The sequence below is a fragment of the Pelophylax lessonae genome (genome assembly GCF_965119305.1).
Source record: "Pelophylax lessonae genome assembly, chromosome: 10".
In the NCBI taxonomy this organism is placed as follows: domain Eukaryota; kingdom Metazoa; phylum Chordata; class Amphibia; order Anura; family Ranidae; genus Pelophylax; species Pelophylax lessonae.
Genome location: NC_138777.1, coordinates 156,433,714 through 156,453,592, shown reverse-complemented (window position 1 = coordinate 156,453,592; position 19,879 = coordinate 156,433,714). Strand labels below are relative to the sequence as shown.

At 43.9% G+C, this 19,879-nt stretch overlaps 1 protein-coding gene across 2 annotated transcripts in view; it reads right to left on the bottom strand.

The window, feature by feature from the left end:
* Positions 1 to 19,879, bottom strand: part of SLC12A4 (solute carrier family 12 member 4) — a 363,765-nt gene that overhangs the window by 156,810 nt on the left and 187,076 nt on the right. For both annotated transcript variants that reach the window (XM_082270400.1, XM_082270401.1), the window contains 2 exons: positions 19,283 to 19,340; positions 14,496 to 14,670 (listed from right to left, as the gene is read on the bottom strand). In XM_082270400.1, coding sequence (XP_082126526.1) covers positions 14,496 to 14,670; positions 19,283 to 19,340 — 233 coding nt within the window. The remainder of the gene's footprint in view (positions 1 to 14,495; positions 14,671 to 19,282; positions 19,341 to 19,879) is intronic.

Sequence of the window (19,879 nt, the reverse complement as noted above, 5' to 3'; positions counted from 1 at the left end):
TTCTACTGCATACAGTCTGGTTCTGTGAATGGAGCCCACTGTCCCTGATCATTACCACACCAGTCATATTCTTGAAAGACAAAACAGTGAAGCACAAAAGAATAATAAAATATTAAATTAATAAAAGAACATAAAGTCCATATAAAGATGATCATCCATCCACATGAATATGCCGCTGTGACATTAAGTGCTCATGAGACATGCAAGAGCCACGGTGCAGCCAACCGCTTCACCTCCAACACCACTAAATGCTCACCTCCTTTATAAGACCAATAAGGTCTATCCACACAGTCCCACAAATCTGGGAGATAAGCCATCCAATGACCGATCAGTGGCCCAGATGGGGATTCCTCCATATATATAAATAAATAAAAGAAGAACATCTAGTGGTCCCTGTCTAATCACGACATTTATTTAAAAGTAGATAAAAAAAAAAACGTACAAATACAGCACTTGTAACAAGTGCATCAAGCAAGTGCCTTAAAAAAGCAATCCAACCTGACAGATGGTGGCGGGTGACGTCATAGGCAACCTCTTCCCCCATAAGTGTTACATCATTGGGAAGGGACTTAGCTTGAACCTTCCTGCTGATGAAGTTCCGCCCAATGACCTAACACGTCCACTTGTTACAAGTGAAGTATTTTTGGTCACAATCCGACAGGCTGATTGTACCAGAGTTGATTGATCAATCAACTTGGGTACATTCAGCCTGCCCATACATGGCTCGAACAGTCTATGGCCTGCTTAAGAGGAATCTCTCTAGCATAGCCCCAGACAGTAGTAAAACCAGACAGGCATTCTGATTCTTTAATACTCTAATCAAAATTAAAAGGAGGAAAAAGTTTAGGCTACAGGTACACCTTGAGCTAACACGGAGCTCAAGAACATGCTACTTTTTCCTCCACCTTCTTCTGCTAAATATTACAGTGGCTAGTTTTCCATCACAGATCGTCAGGTAATCTAGCACCCACTTATTCATTGGGCTGTACCCCAAATGCTTATCTGGCCAGGGTTCTTGCTTTAAATCCAGTGAAATCCTTTCTTCCATCAATGTACAGTATGCAATGTTCCACCTTCAAGGACATAACCAGCTGCTGCTACTTTTCTAGGAAAGCCATCCATGTGAAGCATGACAACATTAAAAACTAATGCACATAAATCCCTGGATTTCTTTCTATGGAGCTATGCCCAAGTCACTGACAGCTGTAAGAGAAGATTCATATGCCCAGAGCAACTGCACATGTTCCTATACATGGCTCACCATCAAGGGACTTGGCTGGGCACTTTACATTAGAGGTAATGAATTTGCATTGTACAGCACATACGGGTGCTCGAGTGAACGTTCAATCTCTGTACTGGTAACAAGCAGGCAATTTAAGACACAGCAATACTTAGCTACCTTGCATAGTGGTCCTCAGCTGTTCATTTACCCGATCTAACCTGTGGATGAATTGCATTTTATCCAGGTTACGTTCTTTACCTGCTCTGATTACTTCTCTGATTGTTACCAGAACCTTTGATTTCTACTTACTCACTTTCTCCTGGTAAATTACTTGCTTTTGTCTGCTGTTCTGTACTACGCTGTTCACAAGTTACTGACCTCAGCTAGGCACCAGTTCTCGACTCTGCCTACTGCTCCAGTATTTTCTTGACCACTCACTGTTGACCCGGATTTCAATCTTCTATCCCTGTGCAACCAACAGTGACCTCTCTAACATCTGTCTGGCCAGTGGACATTTCTGTATGTCCATACCAATCATGTGGCTAAAACTGCACTACAGCTGCCAGCATATATGCCCCTCCATTGCCATCTTCTGTGTCAACCATTACCACTGCCAGACTCATTTTTTTTTATTTTTGCCTCCATTGTTTGCTGTAATCTGGGGACTCCCTGGCTTAAAGTGGATTTAAAAGTAGGAGTTTCTATGCATGAATGTAAAAACCTTGTGTGTAGAGCCCCCCCCCCCCTTGTACTTACCTAAGCCCATTCTCGATCCAGTGCTGTGCATGAGAGCAGTGGCTCTCTCCACTCTCTCCCTCTTCACAGGAGAGAGAGGCAACAGCAGGAGCCGTTGGCTCCTGCTGCTAACAATCAAATCCTGTAACAGTCAAGCAGGGCCGAGTCTTGTACTCTGTGTCTATAGACATAGACAGCATGGCTTGGGATCAGCTTGGGAAGCAGCTTCCCATGGTTTCACATTGAGAAGGGAAGTAGCCAGCAGCGTTGGCGGGGAATCAGATAAGAGGAGGACTGAGGCAGCTCTGTGTAAAACCATTGCACAGAGCAGGTAAGTATACCATGTTTGTTATAGGTTTACAATCACTTTAAAGCTCATGATCTTCATATACATAGGTCATCCAGGGAAGTTACTTGCCATACTGTCTACAACACTGTTTCTGCTCAGATCCTCTTTTGATCCCTTCTGTGTACCTAGTTTGAATCTGATATTGTAAGAATTGTCCACCCAGTATACTATGAATATCTGGATGTCCGTAATAGAATGAATGCAAATACTCTTTCACAGGACTTACGATTTTCCAGGGGGAAATTCCTTTGGACTAATCTAGCTTATGCAAACTATGTTTCATTGTTACATAGTTAGTCAGGTTGAAAAAAATACACAAGTCCATCTGGTTCAACCAACAAAAAAAAAAACAAACAGTAATGAAAACCCAACCATACAATCCCATATACACAATCCTATACCCGCAGTTGATCCAGAGGAAGGCAAAAAAAGCCCAGCAAAGCATCATCCAATTTGCTACAGCAGGGGAAAAATAAATTCCTTCCTGATTCCCCGAGAGGCAATCGGATATTCCCTGGATCAACTTTACCTAAAAAAATTTTAGTACCCACTTATATTAAGTACACCCAGGAAAGAATTCAGGCCATTTTTAAAGCAATCTAGTGAGCTAGCCAGAACCACCTCTGGAGGAAGTCACATTTTCACAGCTCTTATGGTGAAGAAACCTTTCCGTATTTGGAGACAAAATCTGTTTTCCTCTAGACATAAAGAGTGCCCCCTTGTCCTCTGTGTTGACCATAGAGTGAATAACTCAACACCAAGTTCCCTATATGGACCCCTTATATATTTATACATGTTGATTATATCCCCCCTTAATCTCCTCTTCTCAAGAGAGAATAAATTCAGTTACTCTAATCTTTTCTCATAGAGTGCCTCCATGCCTATCAGTTTGGTTGCCCTTCTCTGCACTTTCTCCAGTGGATCACTTGGGGCTGTGTCAATACCATCATCATTATGGCCATGAGCTCCCCCATGCTCCTTTGAATATACAGAGCTGAAGAAAGTATTTAATAAATTTGCCTTCTCTTTGTCCCCAGTCACCTACTCCTGATACTCCTGATTATTTTGTAAAGGGCCTATATGCTCAGACCTAACCTTTTTACTGTTAATATATTTGATATGTTGCACTCATATTTAGCATGTACCATGTAACAGGGTGTAACAGGGATGCCCCCTTCCCTTTTTAATTCCTAATGAGAGCTTGATAGAAACTTGCCAGTGGCAGAAAACTTTTGCATCAGCAAGAAAATGGAAAACTTGATCTTGCCTAATTTTGTGTGGCATGAGGTAAGCAACTTCCTAGCTCTGGCCTAGTGTAGCTGCTTTCCCCAAGGTATACAAGATGCAGTGTTGCATGAGAGCATTTTTCTTGTGATGCTGCCTAAGCTCTTGGGCACTTGTGGGGACCAAACGGTCCTGATGCTGAGGAGGATGTGGGCAAACATGAGGAGTGTGTAGATCTCACACAGTTCCTAGTGGTTTGCCTTGTGCTGCATATATCCCACATAGTTAACCTAGAGTGCAGAGAATATACATTAGTATTACTTACTGAACTAAGTATCTGTGGTCATGAGTACCCTGCTGCCAACAGAAGTGTCCAGTGACACTGTTTTCTCCTCAAGAAGAAAGAGAACAAGGATAGCATTCTCAGAAAAGTAATGTTTGCTGGGCACCTGCCTCTCTGGGGCAACACAGGTCATATATTGGGAGCTGTATCCAGCAGTTTGTATGTGAACAGGTGTAGTGCCAACAATTTTAGTAAGCTAGCTTTTTTTTTGTAACAGCAACTAGTGAAGAAACACCTTTCTTTGATCAGGTACACCACCTGACTGATTTCTGTGTTGCCAAGTCATGTGCTTGTACGCAACGGTAGTATCAAAGCATGTGCTTCCAGCAGATGTTGCAGATCCCAATGCTAATTTTGACAGCAGACTCAGTAAAAAGTGTCACACTGCAAATATGACTGGGTTGAACCTGGGGTAAACAGTAATCCTTGGCTTTGGGGCAGGGCCACCAGAAGGATTTGGAGGGGTGCTGTCTGCCAGCTGTCTTCTGCAAGATGTACCTGCTCCTTGAAAACGTTCTCTCTCTCTGTGCACTTCAGTCTCTCACTATGAGCTTTCCTTCTCTCCGCTCTGTTGAATCCTCATGCAATCTGCCCCATCAGCTTCAACTAAAATTGCCACCTGTCGCTGCTGTCTGCCTGACTACTCTTTGTGACGGAAGCCGGACACCCCGACTGGATATCTCCGTCAAGAAGCTGCTTCCTAAGCTCTGAAACACGAGATCCGTGAATCTGGCTATAGTTACCCCAAGAACTGAATTAGATTATAACGGGGCAGACAGGTCAGACAGGGGTCAGCCCCTATTGGTGGGTGGAATGGGGAAAGATAGGGGGAGAGTTATGGCAGAGGATAAGAAGGTTCCCATGTTACAGACAACCATTGGAAATGGTACTATTTGTACCAAAATTAAAAACATGCAAAATAAGTGTGCAAAATGGGACAATGATTTAAAGTGTTTTTTTTTCACCAATGCCAGAAGTCTGCCAAGCAAAATAGGTGAGTTGGAAGCTCTGGTGCACGAGAAGAACTATGACTTAATTGGTATTGCTGAATCCTGGCTTCATTCTTCACATGACTGGGCTATTAATATTCCTGGCTATGCTCTCTTTTGGAAAGACCGGGTAAAACGGAGGGGTGGTGGTGTTTGTCTCTATGTGAGAAGTGATCTCAAAGTGAGTGTGAAAGATGACCTAGTTGATGGAGTGTGTGCTGAATCTGAAGCAGTATGGGTTGAAATGTACATGGGTGTGCGTAATACAAGGATTATCATTGGAGTTTGTTATAGATCTCCCAGTATTATTGAGGAGGTGGAGGCTCAGCTCCTGTCACAGATGGAAAGGGCTGCAAGGGCTGGGAGTGGGACAGTGTTAATAATGGGGGATTTTAACTACCCAGACATTGACTGGAGTAATGGCACTGCTAGAACAGTTAAAGGGCAAAAATGTATAAGCCTATTACAAGACAATTTATGGTGCAGTTTATTGAGGCCCCCACTAGAAATGATGCTCTGTTGGACCTGGTAATCTCAAACCATGCAGAGCTTATTAACGATGTTCATATAAAAGAACATCTGGGTAGCAGTGACCATAACATTCATTTAATGTTAGCTGTAAGCAAAAAACGCATACAGGAAATACAAAAACACTTAACTTTAAGAGAGCAAATTTTCCAAGAATGAGGGCTGCTCTCCAGGATTTAGACTGGGAGGGAATATTGGCATCGATGAGCAAAGAACAGAAATGGGAATTTTTCAAAAAGACTTTATGCAAACTCACTGCAAAGTACATACCCATGGGTAATAAGTTTAAAAGGCTAAAAATAAAACCTATGTGGCTCACGGCAAAAGTTAAAAAAAACTATAGATAAAAAGAAAAGAGCTTTTAAAAAATATAAAAACGAGGGAACACTATCATTGTTTAATTGTTACAAAGAATATAACAGAATATGCAAAAAGGAAATCAAGGACGCAAAAATTCAAATCGAACGACAGATTGCAAAAGATAGTAGGACAAACACCAAAAAATTCTTCAAATATATTAACAGTAAAAAAAAATCAGGAGTGGGTGACTGGGGACAAAGAGAAGGCAAATTTATTAAATACTTTCTTCAGCTATGTATATAGAAAGGAGCATGGGGGAGCTCATTACCATAATGAGGACGGTATTGACACAGCTCCAAATGATCCACAATGGCTCATAAGTGATATGGACCAGAAATATTTAGACAGAATAAGGGTGGATATGGCATCCACCCATGCATCCTAAAAGAATGTCATTTCTAAGCCTTTGTTTCTAATTTTTAGGGACTTGTTAAGGACTGGAATAGTACCACTTGATTGGTGTATGGCCAATGTGGTGCCTATATTTAAAAAGGGATAAAAGTCTTTGCCAAGTAACTATAGACCTGTTAGTTTAACTTCTATAGTTGGGAAGATATTGGAGAGTTTAATCAAAGACCACATAGATGAGTTCTTGCTGGAAAACAATATTTTAAACAACAGACAGTATGGATTCGGGGATTCATGAAAGACAGAAGTTGTCAAACAAACCGGATTTCTTTTTATGAGGTGGTAAGTAAAGCCTTGGACAGAGGGGTGGCTGTGGAGGTAGTAAACTTGGATTTTGCAAAAGCGTTTGACACAGTTCCCCACACATGGCTAATGTGTAAGGTAAAGTCTACTGGCTTAGAAAGATCGGTTTGTAATTGGATAGAAAATTGGCTAAAAGATAGAATTCAGAGATTAGTGGTTAATGATTCTTACTCTGAATGGTCTAAAAGTTATCATTGGTGTACCCCAAGGTTCATTGTTGGGACCCTTACTTTTTAATATCTTTATAAAGGATATAGCGTCTGGGATTAAAAGTAACATTTCAGTCTTTGCAGATGACACCAAGCTTTGCAGTGGAATAACTTCTTTACAGGATGTCTCCAACTTACAAGCTGAACTCAATGCACTGTTTCATTGGGCAACTATGTGGCAAATGAGGTTTAATGTTGATAAATGTAAAGTTATGCACTTGGGGGCTAAGAATATGCATGCATCGTACATACTAGGTGGAGTAAAACTGGGAGAATACATAACGGAGAAGGATCTGGGTTTTCTGGTAGATCATAAGCTTAATAATAAATAGCATGCAATGCCAAGCTGCAGTTTCCAAAGCAAGCAAAGTCCTTTCTTGTATTAACAGAGGCATGGACTCCAGAGAGAGAGATATAATTTTGCCCCTGTACAAATCATTAGTAAGATCTCATCTGGAATATGGAGTTCAGTTTGGGGCACCAGTTCTTGAAAAGGATATCGGGGAACTGGAGAAAGTGCAGAGAAGGGCAACCAAACTGATAAGAGGCATGGAGGAGCTCAGCTATGAGAAAAGATTAGAGGAACTGAATTTATTCTCTCTTGAGAAGAGATTAGGGGGGGGGGGGAGGATATGATCAACATGTATAAATGCATAAGGGGTCCATATAGTGAACTTGGTGTTGAGTTGTTCACTTTAAGGTCAACAAAGAGGACAAGGGGGCACTCTTTACGTCTAGAGGAAAACCGATTTCGTCTCCAAATACGGAAAGGTTTCTTCACCGTAAGAGCTGTGAAAATGTGGAATAGACTCCCTCCAGAGGTGGTTCTGGCTAGCTCACTAGATTGCTTTAAAAAAAGCCTGGATTCTTTCCTGGGTGCACATAATATAAATGGGTACTAAAAATTATTTTTAGGTAAAGTTGATCAAGGGAATATCCGATTGCCTCTCGGGGGATCAGGAAGCAATTTTTTTCCCCTTTTGTAGCAAATTGGTTCATGCTTTGCTGGGGTTTATTTTCGCCTTCCTCTGGATCAACAGCGGGTATAGGATTGTGTATATGGGATTGTATGGTTAGGTTTTCAATACAGTTTTTTTTTTTTTGGTTGAATCGGATGGAGTGAACCAGAATCAAAACTGTTTTTTCACACACAGGCACAAAGAGATATACACTCTGGGACAACCCCCCCTCCCCCTTAGCAGCCAATCCACATACACATATACATCCCATAATAGGTTGATCTTAAGGGCAGACAGAGACAATGGAATAAAGGTTAGAGATCGACCGATTATTGTCAATGCCGATATATCGGGGCCCATATGCACTTTCCCCGATATATCGGAATCGAAATTTGGATTTACCGATATTCGTGACGTCATCGCGTATGTTGCGCCACACGCCTCGGCGCACTGGGCAGCTCGTAGGCCGCCTCCCTCTGCCTCCTTACAGTGCCTTTTACCCACTGCTGCCACAATGGAGTCTGCATGCGGCACAGGCGGTCGGTCGGGAGAGTCGGGACAGAGTTCTTCTACATCTAGTGAGTGCAGTGACCAACAGTCTTTCACACGTTCTGTATTCTGTTCTGTGATAATTGATAACAGTGACCAACAAAAAACACTCTCTCTGACACACGTTCTGTATCTGTTCTGTAACACAGCCGCCGCGGCCACCCACCACCCACAGCTGCCCGGTGCCAGCCAGCAACCCAGTCCCACACAGTTCAAAGTGTAGTGTACCAGCCAGCCACAGGCCCTGCCTGAGTCCTCCTCCTGACTGTTCCAGCTCTCCAGCCACAGGCCCTGGGCCTGTACGTGCCAGGCCATCCACCACACAGGGTGCCAGCCAGCCACAAAAGGGTGCCTGCCAGCCAGCCAGCCACAAAAGGGTGCAAGCCAGCCACCAAAGCTTGATGACAGCCAGCCACCCACCAGGTGCCAGCCAGCCACGAAAGGGTGCCAGCCAGCCACCCAACCACCCACTATAGGGTGCAAGCCAGCCAGCCACCCACCCACCACAGGGTGCCAGCCAGCCAGCCACCCACCCACCACAGGGTGCCAGCCAGACAGCCACCCACCACAGGGTGCAAGCCAGCCACCCAACCACCACACACCCACCACACAGGGTGCCAGCCAGCCACCCACCCCAGGGTGCCAGCCAGACAGCCACCCACAACAGGGTGCCAGCCAGCCACCCACCACACCGTGCCTGCCAGCCAGCCACCACACTGTGCCTGCCAGCCAGCCACCCACAACAGGGTGCCAGGCAGCCAGCCACCCACAACAGGGTGCCAGGCAGCCAGCCACCACACCGTGCCTGCCAGCCAGCCACCACACTGTGCCTGCCAGCCAGCCACCCACAACAGGATGCCAGCCAGCCACCACAGGGTGCCAGCCAGCCATTTTGTGTAAGCCTAAATTAGTGTCTGACTCTTTCTTGTTTCAATGGAGATGGATGGAGATAGAAAAATTAAATGTGTGGTCTGGGAGTATTTCTCTTCTCCATCGCCAGGGAAATCAGTAGCACTGTGCAACACATGCAAAAACAATGTGAGCATGGGATCAATAACTGCAAAAACAAAAAATAAGTCTAATCTTTGGGCCCATCTAAGAGTTCATCATCTTGAATTGTATAATGCAGCACAGAAAAAACAAAATGAATCACAAGGTGAATCATCCCTATCCTAGGCAATAATAACAGATATGTTTCAGAAAAAAAAACAGGTGGCTAAAATCTGATGGAAGATCACAACTGCTGGACAGAGTAATCACTGAGATGATGGTCACTGATAACCAGCCATTTACAATAGTGTGTGACTCTGGATTTAGGCGGTTGATGTCCATAGTTGAGCCAAGGTACACACTGAAGAGTGACACGTTTTATCGAACTGAAATGCTGCAAAAGATTCACCAAAAGGTCGTTGACAAAGTAAACACTATGCTGCAACCAGAGAATGCTGGCAACTCACTCTCATTCATGATGGACTGCTGGTCAGGAAAAACAGAATCACTAATGAGTCTTACATGCCACTACATTGACAGCGGATGGACAAGAAGGCATTTGGTGTTGAATACAAAAGTGATGCAAGGATCCCACACTGGGGAGTACATTAATGAAAAGTTTCTAGGCATGCTAGAAGAATGGGGAATCAGCAAAGACGGAGTGATGCCTGTGCTGCGAGACAGTGGAGCGAACATGGTTAAAGGTATGAGACATGCTGAAGTGTCAGACCTCAGTTGCATGGCACACACCCTCAAACTGGTGGTAAATTATGGTCTGTCACACCAGAAAGCTTTGCTGGACATTATTACCATGCTGAAGAAGTGCGCAGGCCATTTCCACCATTGTGTTCTTGGCAAGCAGCGACTGAGGTGCATTCAGGAAGACCTTGGCCTACCCAAAAACAACCTGATACAGTCTGTATCCAACACAATGGAACTTTAACAGAATGAAGGACCCAACACACGTGGCATCAAAGCATGTAGGCAGGCCATGAGGGACAGCCTCGCCAAAAGGTTTGAGAAGCATGAGGAGAATAAAACTGTTGTGCTTGCATGTCTTTTGGATCCTAGATACAAGAACCATCCTTTCTCTTCTGATGATGTATTGGCCAAGGCAAAGCAATGGCTGACAGATGAACCGGGTTAACGCGAAAGGCTGCGTCCAGTGTGGTTGTACAGCGAGTCTGACTAGTGCAGATCCAACTGGGGTTCTTGGTCACCCTGTGCCCCTAATGCCTTGTTTCCACTGAGTGGTACGGTACAGTTCGGTTCAGTACGGTACGGTTCGGAACGGTACACATTGCGTTTCCACTGCCAATAGTTCCCTTTCATGATAGGCGTGGTGTAGCAGGAAAGCTGTGAGACGATTCTCTGTCAACCAATCAAAGTTCTGCAGAGTGTAGCTCCACCCTGTTGGTACGGAACTAATGTGCTTGGTACCCCAACGAAAGGGTACCAAAAAGTGGTACGGTACGGTTCGGAATTAGGGTACCATTCATAATAGAAACGGCATAAATAGCGTACCGTACCGAACCGAACCGTACCAGAAAGCTCAGTGGAAACGAGCCATAATAGACACAGGGTGACATACACATAAGAGGGGCTGGGGAAGCTCGACAATGAGTCTCCCAACCTCCCTGAAGCAATCTGGGTTCCACAAGCCCCCCAACCAAAGTGACTCACGTCACACTCTTCTTCTATGGTCATATCACCATTTCCCTGTTTGTGAATTAGTGCTGCTGGGACCTTGAAGGGAACAAACCTCGAAAGCTTGCCCTGAAAAATTGTAGGTTAGTGCAAATAAAAAAAGTATCATGCACAGTACTCAATTGCCTCTAAAGAGAGAGAGTATGGCTTGCACATCACTCAAATCTTGCTGCAAGTTTGCCACAATATGGTCACACGACCCTGCAGACTCTTGTTTATCGGGTTCTAGCAAGAGAGGAGAGGGAAGGGGTTAAATTAGTAAGGCTAGCAGGCAACTGGGTGCTCGGTCTCTGGGAGAATGTAGGTGTGTGGAAGGAGTTGTCAGACAGTCAAATATCTGCTGGGTATACAGTATACTGGTCAGCCACTTTGGGGGAAAATAGCACATGTACTCTACCATCTGTGTGGCCCTACAACTGATATGTCTTGCAGGACCCACTAGCCATCTACTACATCCACACACAGTATTACTGTCTCTCTTTTCTAGCTCTGCATCTCAAGATATATCTTTTTTGGGGGGGGGGGGGGGGGGAGTCATTTGAATGCCTAGTTTTTACTAAAAAGTATGGTTGGTGACAGGGCTGGCCCAAGACATTGTGCTGCCTGGGTCCAAGAATAAAATGCTTCCCCCCAAAATTGAAAAAAATAAATAACGCCAACCAAATGGCCCCCACAGCCACTATCTTCTTTCATGATAATTAAAACTATAAGTCAGATTTACTGGTGATGGCATTGATAGGGCACTGTGATTGCACTGATGGGGCACTGATGGCACTGTGATTGTACTGATGGGGCACTGTAGTATCACTGTGATTGCACTGATGGGGCACTGTATTGACACTGATGGGGCACTGTGATGGCACTGATGACACAGATTGCACTGATGGGGCACTGTGATGACTCACTGCGATCGCACTGATGGGACACTGATGGCACAGTGATTGCACTGATGGGGCACTGATGGCACAATGATTACACTGATGGGGCACTGATGGCAATGTGATTGCACTGATGGGGCAAGGATGGCACTGTGATTGCACTGATGGGGCACTGTGATTGCATTGATGGGGCACTGTGATTGCATTGATGGGGCACTGTGATTGCATTGATGGGGCACTGTGATGACTCACTGTGATCGCACTGAAGGGACACTGATGGCACTGTGATTGCACTGATGGGGCACGGATGGCACTGTGATTGCACTGATGGGGCACTGTGATTGTGCTGATGGGGCATTGATGGCACTGTGATTGCACTGATCTTGCCCTGAGCTGAGTGAACAACATACATAAGAGAAACCAATTAAGCCAGGCCAGCCACTCACATTTACTATGAAAGTAGAACGCAACTCTGCAGCTGGCAAAGTTGTGCCTGAGCCTCTTTCGTCTTGCAGCACTGTCTCTGATGAGTGGGTACTGCTATGCTGTGTGTCTGACACTGACTGTGATGAGAATGTTGCGCACCTTCCCGTCGGGAAACGTTCTCTGCTCCCTAACCCATGCTCCCTTCTGGCTCCGTCCCCAAGCCATGCCCATCCAATGTATCTCAAAAACCATTGCCGCTGGTCCTGCTTGGCCGCTCCCTGGCAGCAATGTACACAGGAGGAGGAACTGAGGGGGTGAGGTGACGCCGTCCGTCCGTGACAGACATATGCTGGAGGCTGGATTCACACTGCATTTCCTTCAGACATAGAGATGGTGGCCAGGGCCACCCCTGCTTAAACTGCCGCCTGGGTCCAATGGACCCACTGGGACCCATGGTAGGGCTGGCACCTGGTTGGTGATTTGGTGATGAATGTGTGCTACTTTTGGTGCACACTAATTACCAAACAGCAAGGCAGTGGGATGTTGTGTACAAAAGAGCAACACCAACAACTATTTAGCAACAAGTATATAGGCTGCACACCCCAAACTTGAAAAAACTTCACCAAGACAAAATCAACTAGAATATCCCTTACCTATAAATATGTATACCCTAAAAGACAAACACCAACCCCCCCTCCGCCCCAAACAAAAGCACATTGGCATAGAGGCTAGCAAGCATTCTTGTTGCTGATACAGAAAAAGTCCTATGATGGATAGCCAACACAAGGGTTACATGAGTATATAGTCCACCACACAAGAATCCACAGCACTGTATAGCAGAATATCTCTCCCTACACAGATTTGTCAGATTTCTTTACCACATGACCTCCGGAAGATTTACCCCCCTTCATGACCAGGCCATTTTTTGCATACTGCACTGAGTTACTTTAACTGACCATTGCCTGGTCACACTGTACCCAAATAAAATATAAGGAATTTTTTTCCCCACAAATAGAGCTTCCTTTTGGCGGTATTTGATCACCACTGTGTATTTTTTTTTTTGCGCTATAAACAAAAAATAGACTGACAATTAAAAAAACAATAAAAAAACAAAACAATATATTTTACTTTATGCAATAAAACACATCCAATAAAAAAAAAAGGAAATGTAAAAAAAAGTCACATTTCTTCAATAAAATAGGCCAATATGTATTCTGCTACATGTTTTTAGTAAAAAAAATCCCAATAAGAGTATATTGCTAACGTAAACAAACTATGGGATATATTTGTTGAATTTTTTTTATGAAATTTATGAAAATTTTTTAAGAAATGTATTTCATACTAGTAATGGCGGTGATAGATGACTTATAGGGGGACTGTGATACTGTGGTGGACTATCAGACACTAACTGACCCTTTTCGGGAACCAGTGACACTAATACAGTGATCAGTGCTAAAAATATGCACTGTCACTGTACTAATGACACTAGCTGGGAGGGGGTTAACCCTCTAGGGTAAATAAAGGGTTAACTGTGTGCCTAGCCAGTGGTTTTGTGTACACAGTGTGCTGCTTTCACTAAAGGAAGAGACTGATTCTAGTCCCTGCCTTGCAGAGACACAGGATCGGTCCCTTTCCCCATCAGAACTGAGATATGCCTTGTTTACAAAGGCATATCTCAGTTCTCTGTGTTATACTATGATCGGTGGGTGCCAGAGGACAGAGTCCCCGAGATCTGCAGATTGACTGCTGTGAAGACAGAAGTTCAGGATCACTTATATATACGTGATCCTGTGCACAGCTGCCACCATGTAGCAGTAAAAGTGCTGTAGGGCAGTAAGCAAGTGGTTAACCAGCTCCAACTCACACTGACAACATGGCTAGTGGGAGTCAACCATTTAATAGTAAGGGGGCCATCTTGTCCATTCCTTCAGATTAGAGCCCACATTATCAAGGGCAAAAGTTGTTTAGTGCATTGGGTTTAGGTGCAAATTTTCTATTATAAAATTTAACATTTTTCTGAACCACCTCATATCCAAGGTGGCTTTGAACCCAAATCTCATTCCTAATTATCACCATTTATTTTCCCTAATTTTGACAGATTTGAAAAGGAAGCTTGCCAATTTGTTATGAAATCACAGAACAATAAAAAAGGTAAAAACATTTGCTACGGTTTATAATTAAAAATGTAAATTAAATGGTTAGCACCTATTGTATATTTATAATTTCTCAATTCATTTTCAAAAATTAATTATCCCCATTTTGTCAACCACAATGCACGACTTAAATAAAAATATACATGAAATAAAGCTTACTCACTCTCAAAAATGGAATTATGTTGTCCTTGGCAATGGCCTGAAGTAAACGTGGAGCTCCAGTGAGACTCTGTAATCCAGCTCCACATGTAGAAAAGAAAGAACCAATAACTATGACCCATGGAGAAGGCCATGAAAGGGTTCCAACCACCAGATTTTTGTTCACTGCACTACCATACCTGTGCAAAAAAAATATATACATATATTACAATGCTTAATATAACATTTCGATGGAGAACCTGTCCATTTTCAATAATGTCAGAATTAGACATATGATATAATAATAAGACAACGATTTTGAAAGTCAAAGCGTTAAGAATTTTATTAAGGAACTCTAAACAGCTTAGTTTGATATTCAAACTTAAACTACTTCAGTGATTAAAAAAAAAAAAAAATGTTAAAATCTTGCAAAGACTGCTGTACATCAATATAAGTGAGCTATGTGTACTATACGCCAAGACATGGGGGAGATTTACTAAAACTGGAGCATGCAAAATCTGGCGCAGCTCTGGACAGAAACCAATCAGCTTCTAGGTTTTATTGTCAAAGTTTAATTGAAGAAGCTGAAGTCAGAAGCTGATTGGCTACCATACACAGCTGCACCAGATTGAGTGCTCCAGTTTTAGAAGGAGTAGGACTAGGCAGAACAATAAACACCTGGCTACGCTCATGGGCCGTCCTCTGCTTGGTACATAACCCCTCTCTCTGCTCTAGGCAATCAGTTTAGTAGCAAGCAGTATTAGAAGTATCAGAACCCCATAGAGGGGGTGGGTGCTGTGTCCATTGAACTTAGAGAAATGGATTTTATAAGTACAAAAATCTCATTTTCGCTTTCGTTCATCGACAGACACAGCGCTCCATCATAAATCATATCTACTCGGACATCCAAAAGCAGTGGCAAAAGCAAAATGAGAGGTGGGAAAAATAACTAAACAAATCTCTTATGTTTAACTAAGGCTAAACATAAGAGCCCTTAACCAGGACACAGGAGCCTTAACTGGGTCACAAGAGCCCCATCTGAAAAAGAGTTTAAAGAAAAACACCCCTCAGAGGGGAACAGCCCCTCTTAAACAGCAGCCTGCAAACCTTTGAGGCCAAAAGAAGCATCCACAGATTCCAAAGTATCTACCTTATAGAATTTTGTGAAGGTATGCACCGACGACCAAGTGGCTGCCTTGCAAACTTGCAACATTGATGCTTGATGACAGAAGGCCCAAGTGGAACCTGACATTTAATAGAATAGACCTGAGTTACCATATGTCTGATTCATCTGGAGATGGTAGCTCAAGAAGCAGCCAGCCTTGCCCTTGATCCGTCCGTAACCACAAAAAGCGAGTCTGACCTCCAAAGGGACTCAGTAGCTGCCAGATACACCCGAATCGCACGAACCACATCCAAGGAATACAAAGGAAATACCTCGGAAAGAGCCGGCTTGGGACACAAGGAAGGCAACACAATGTCCTCATTCAATTGGAAGTCAGAGACAACTTTGGGCAGGAATGATGGACAAGGAAGAAGAACCACTTTATCCCTATGGACCACTAAATAGGGACTGCGACAGGATAATGCCTCCAATTCCGATACTCTGCAGGCTGAGGTAAAAACCACCAAGAATGTTACCTTCTGAGATAACGTAGGCAAGGCAATCTCCCGAATATTCTCAAATGAAGGTTTCTGGAGAACCGAAAGCACTAAATTTAAATCCCATGGAGGCAAAAGAGACCGCATAGGTGGAGCCACATGTCGAACCCCCTGAATGAAGTGAATGAAGGTACGAACTAAAGAGTGCATGGCTAGGGGTTGCTGAAAGAAGATTGCCGGGGCAGACACCTGGCCCTTGATGGTACTCAAGGCCAACTTCTGATCAACGCCCCGTTGAAGAAAGGTTAAGATCCGAGCCACAGAAAAGGATTGAGGAGTCAAGGTACGATGGTATATCTGGCTGGAAAATGACTCCCCCGCCTTCACCATAATAGGGATCACTCTATCCCCCAGTACCTGGCTTTCAGTAGCTAAGCCATTAAAACTAGCGACTGTAAAGCAGAATGGTAGATCAACCCTTGGAACAACTGTCTTCTATGAGAGGAAGCCCCCAAAAGGACGTTTACGGCCACCAGAATGATTGGAAGATCCTTGCTCTCGATTCCTCACAGGAACTGCGGAAGAAGCCTGAGCCAAGGAGGATACTGGCCTTACCGTGTCCCTTGGACGCCTGCGACGTCTGCCAGAGGAACCAGTGATCTCGCCACAAACTTCAGCATCCTTCTGTGGAGCTAAACTTGCTAAAGGAGCTGAATGTAGGACTGTGGAAACAGAACGGTCTTGAAGGTGGATACCACCATACTCAGACCCTGTAAGAAGAGAGAACTGTCTGTGTGACAGCAGCCGGTGAATCATGGTCTGTGGTTCCTTAAGTTTGCCCAGAAGGAGGACCATCCTGGTCAGAATTAAAATCAGACCTAGGTAAATCAATTTCCTGGACAGGGATAGGGGGGACCTTAGGTAGATCGGACATCACCTGAACCTTTGCAGGAATTAAATCCGCACAAGGAGACTCCAGACCTGAAAAGGACAAACTTTGTCCCCCTTTCTGGATCCCCTTGACGCTCATGAAGGAGGTCCACAAGGCCAGAAATAAGAGAAGATGTCCCCCCACCCCAATAATGGGTGAGGGCAGACCTTCATGCTGAAGGGATCTTGTCTGTGGGTCCGGAGACGCTAGCTCTAGGCTTACCAGACCAAGGTTGCTTGGAACCCCCCGGGGAAGATTTGAAAGATCTGTTTCCCATATTCTCCATCCCAGAATCACAAAATAATTTTCATTGGGCTGAGAAGGAGGGCCCCCGTCTGCAACGAGGCTCCTTCCCTTTCCTGGATTATGGCAGGAATGTACTTCCACCCCCCCGTGATACCCTTAATGATGTCATCCAAGGTAGCCCCAAACAGGCGATCGCGATCAATGAGCGCTTTCTTAGAGGCTTGGTCTGTGGAGCAATTCCTAAGCCACAGCACGCGCCTAATCACCACCGCTGAAACAAAGTTCTGACAGCACAGAAGCTGTATCCAAAGCTGCATCACAAATAAACTGCAGCCCATGGACCAACTGGTCCGCTAAATCAACATAAGCAGCGGGGACCTGCTCACTCCCCAGTTCCTGGCGCAAAAGCTTGGCCCAATCAGTTAGGGTTTGAGACACCAGGGCTGAGGCAGAGACTAGCTGCATTACCAAACCAGCCATAATTAACATGCTGCGTGCCGCAGCCTCAACTTTCCTGTCAGCCGGGTCTTTAAAAGACAGAGATTCCTCTACTGGGATCATGGTTGCTTTATTCAATCTGGAAACAGGAGGGTCCACCACTGGCGGACTAGTCCACTTTTTTAAAAGTGACTCCTCAAAAGGGTAATGTACAGCGAAACGTTTGGGGACCACAAACGGTAATTTTGATTGTTCCCATTCCTTACAGGAAAACCTGACAAAATAAAGCACATAAGGGAACACCTTTGGAGTGCGAGGTGACTTATGCGTACCAAACAACATCAGCAGCATCCTCTATTTTTAAAATCTCACATACTGTAGTGATAAGTGTCTCTACCTTTCTCATTCGCTGCTGTGACCATGATGGAATCATACTCACTATCAGATGGATCTGGGGGTATAATATTAAGCCCAACTAGACGGGCCGCGTCCACAGCGACATCAGGCTCAGAATCAGATGAGACAGACTGATTGGTTAAAGGCAGGTAATGCATTCTCCTGGGCCTTTGCCCACACACCACTTCCACCCAGGACACTAAGGACTGCAAAATCGCTGTCAGCGCAACCATGGGAAGCTGGGGTTTCAAGGGACCTGCTACCTCCATTAGGGGGTCAGTGGGGGAGAAGTGACCCTGAATCTCCATAAGGAAAGGAAGACCTTGCAATACAAAAACGATCTTTTGGAAGCACTAAAGGATCCCCCCAAGGCTCAGGGTACCCATCAGCTGAGAGAGATAACCGGGTCCCCCTAGGACCCTACCGACCGCAATTTCCTTCTCATTGGAATGCTCAGAATTCGGGCCCAGCAAAACCATGGACGCTATCCGTTTTGATATGTCCAGGGCACAGAAAGAGGAAACTGAGGAGGAAGAGAAGGAGCTTCGGCATCCCCACGAGGCTTTGGTCGTCTCCAGCATCTCCCGGACGGAAAATGGCTGCTGTGACATCATAGGGCTACACAAACATGGCTGCCAGCCAGAGACCACCCAGACCAAGGGAAAATGGCCACCATGACATCTCTAACATGGCCACCTCCCTTTTTCACTTTGTTTTAATGTGATCTAGAATGCATGCAGTGGGAGCAAGAGCCTTTGGTTAAACAGTGATTATTTGTTTTATTTTTGTTTCTTTGTGTTTGTGATTCACACTACCCAGAACCGTGTATACTGCATCCTCACATGAATATATGAATTATCTTGTCATTGGTGACAGGTTTACTCGCTACTTCAGATAAAAGCCTCATCATTTTAGTCTATGTAAGACTTTTTAAATAATATATTTTCTGCTTTATCTGAGGTGGTAATGCTGTTAATAGTAAGAAATTATTGCAAACTTCTATTTGCTATATACAAAACTTCATTTTGATTTCTGTGTATTTTTCTAACAAAATCAAAATAAAGAATTTGAAAAAAAAAAATGCATTTTTAGGTGGAAATTTTGAATGGAAAAAAATGTAGGCCTAACAAGTTAAAATAACAATGTGCACAAAGAACAACTTAATAAAAGCAGAAAAAAATAAAATAAACATGACTTACTTGTCACGTAAAACTACGCCTTCGATGCAAGCTCCAAAAAGAATCACAGTGCTTAAATCTGAATTGTTAAGTTAAGATAATAAATCAGTTGCAGTACAAAACAACTACTCGGTGAGCATATTTGACAATTATTATTACAGAGAACCATGGTAATAGGAAATAAATGATTTTAGTTCAATATTATTTTTTAAAATGAATACATTTCTAAACTGATGTCGTTTTACAAATAATTACTACAGAACGTTTCCAAAGAAAGCATAGCAGAAGTTATTATGTGAATAAAACTTGACAGTAGGGATGATATTTGAATTTGCACAAACATAAATCTGCAGCAGCAATTTCCCAGCGTTCGCATTTCCCTTTAAAACTTCTGAAATTACAGTGCTCACTTATAATTACCTGTGCTGCCTTTCATCCTTGTCTGCAACAATGAATGGTAGGGGGGCTTGACAACCCATTCCTTCAATAAAAAAAATGGGTGGGCTGAGGGCAGCCATAGTATCATTGTGTGGGAGCTGCTGTAGTGGTAGAGCTGAAAACCATATAGGGGGGACTTTAAATAAATAAATTTACAAAACTATGCTGGAATTCTGTAAA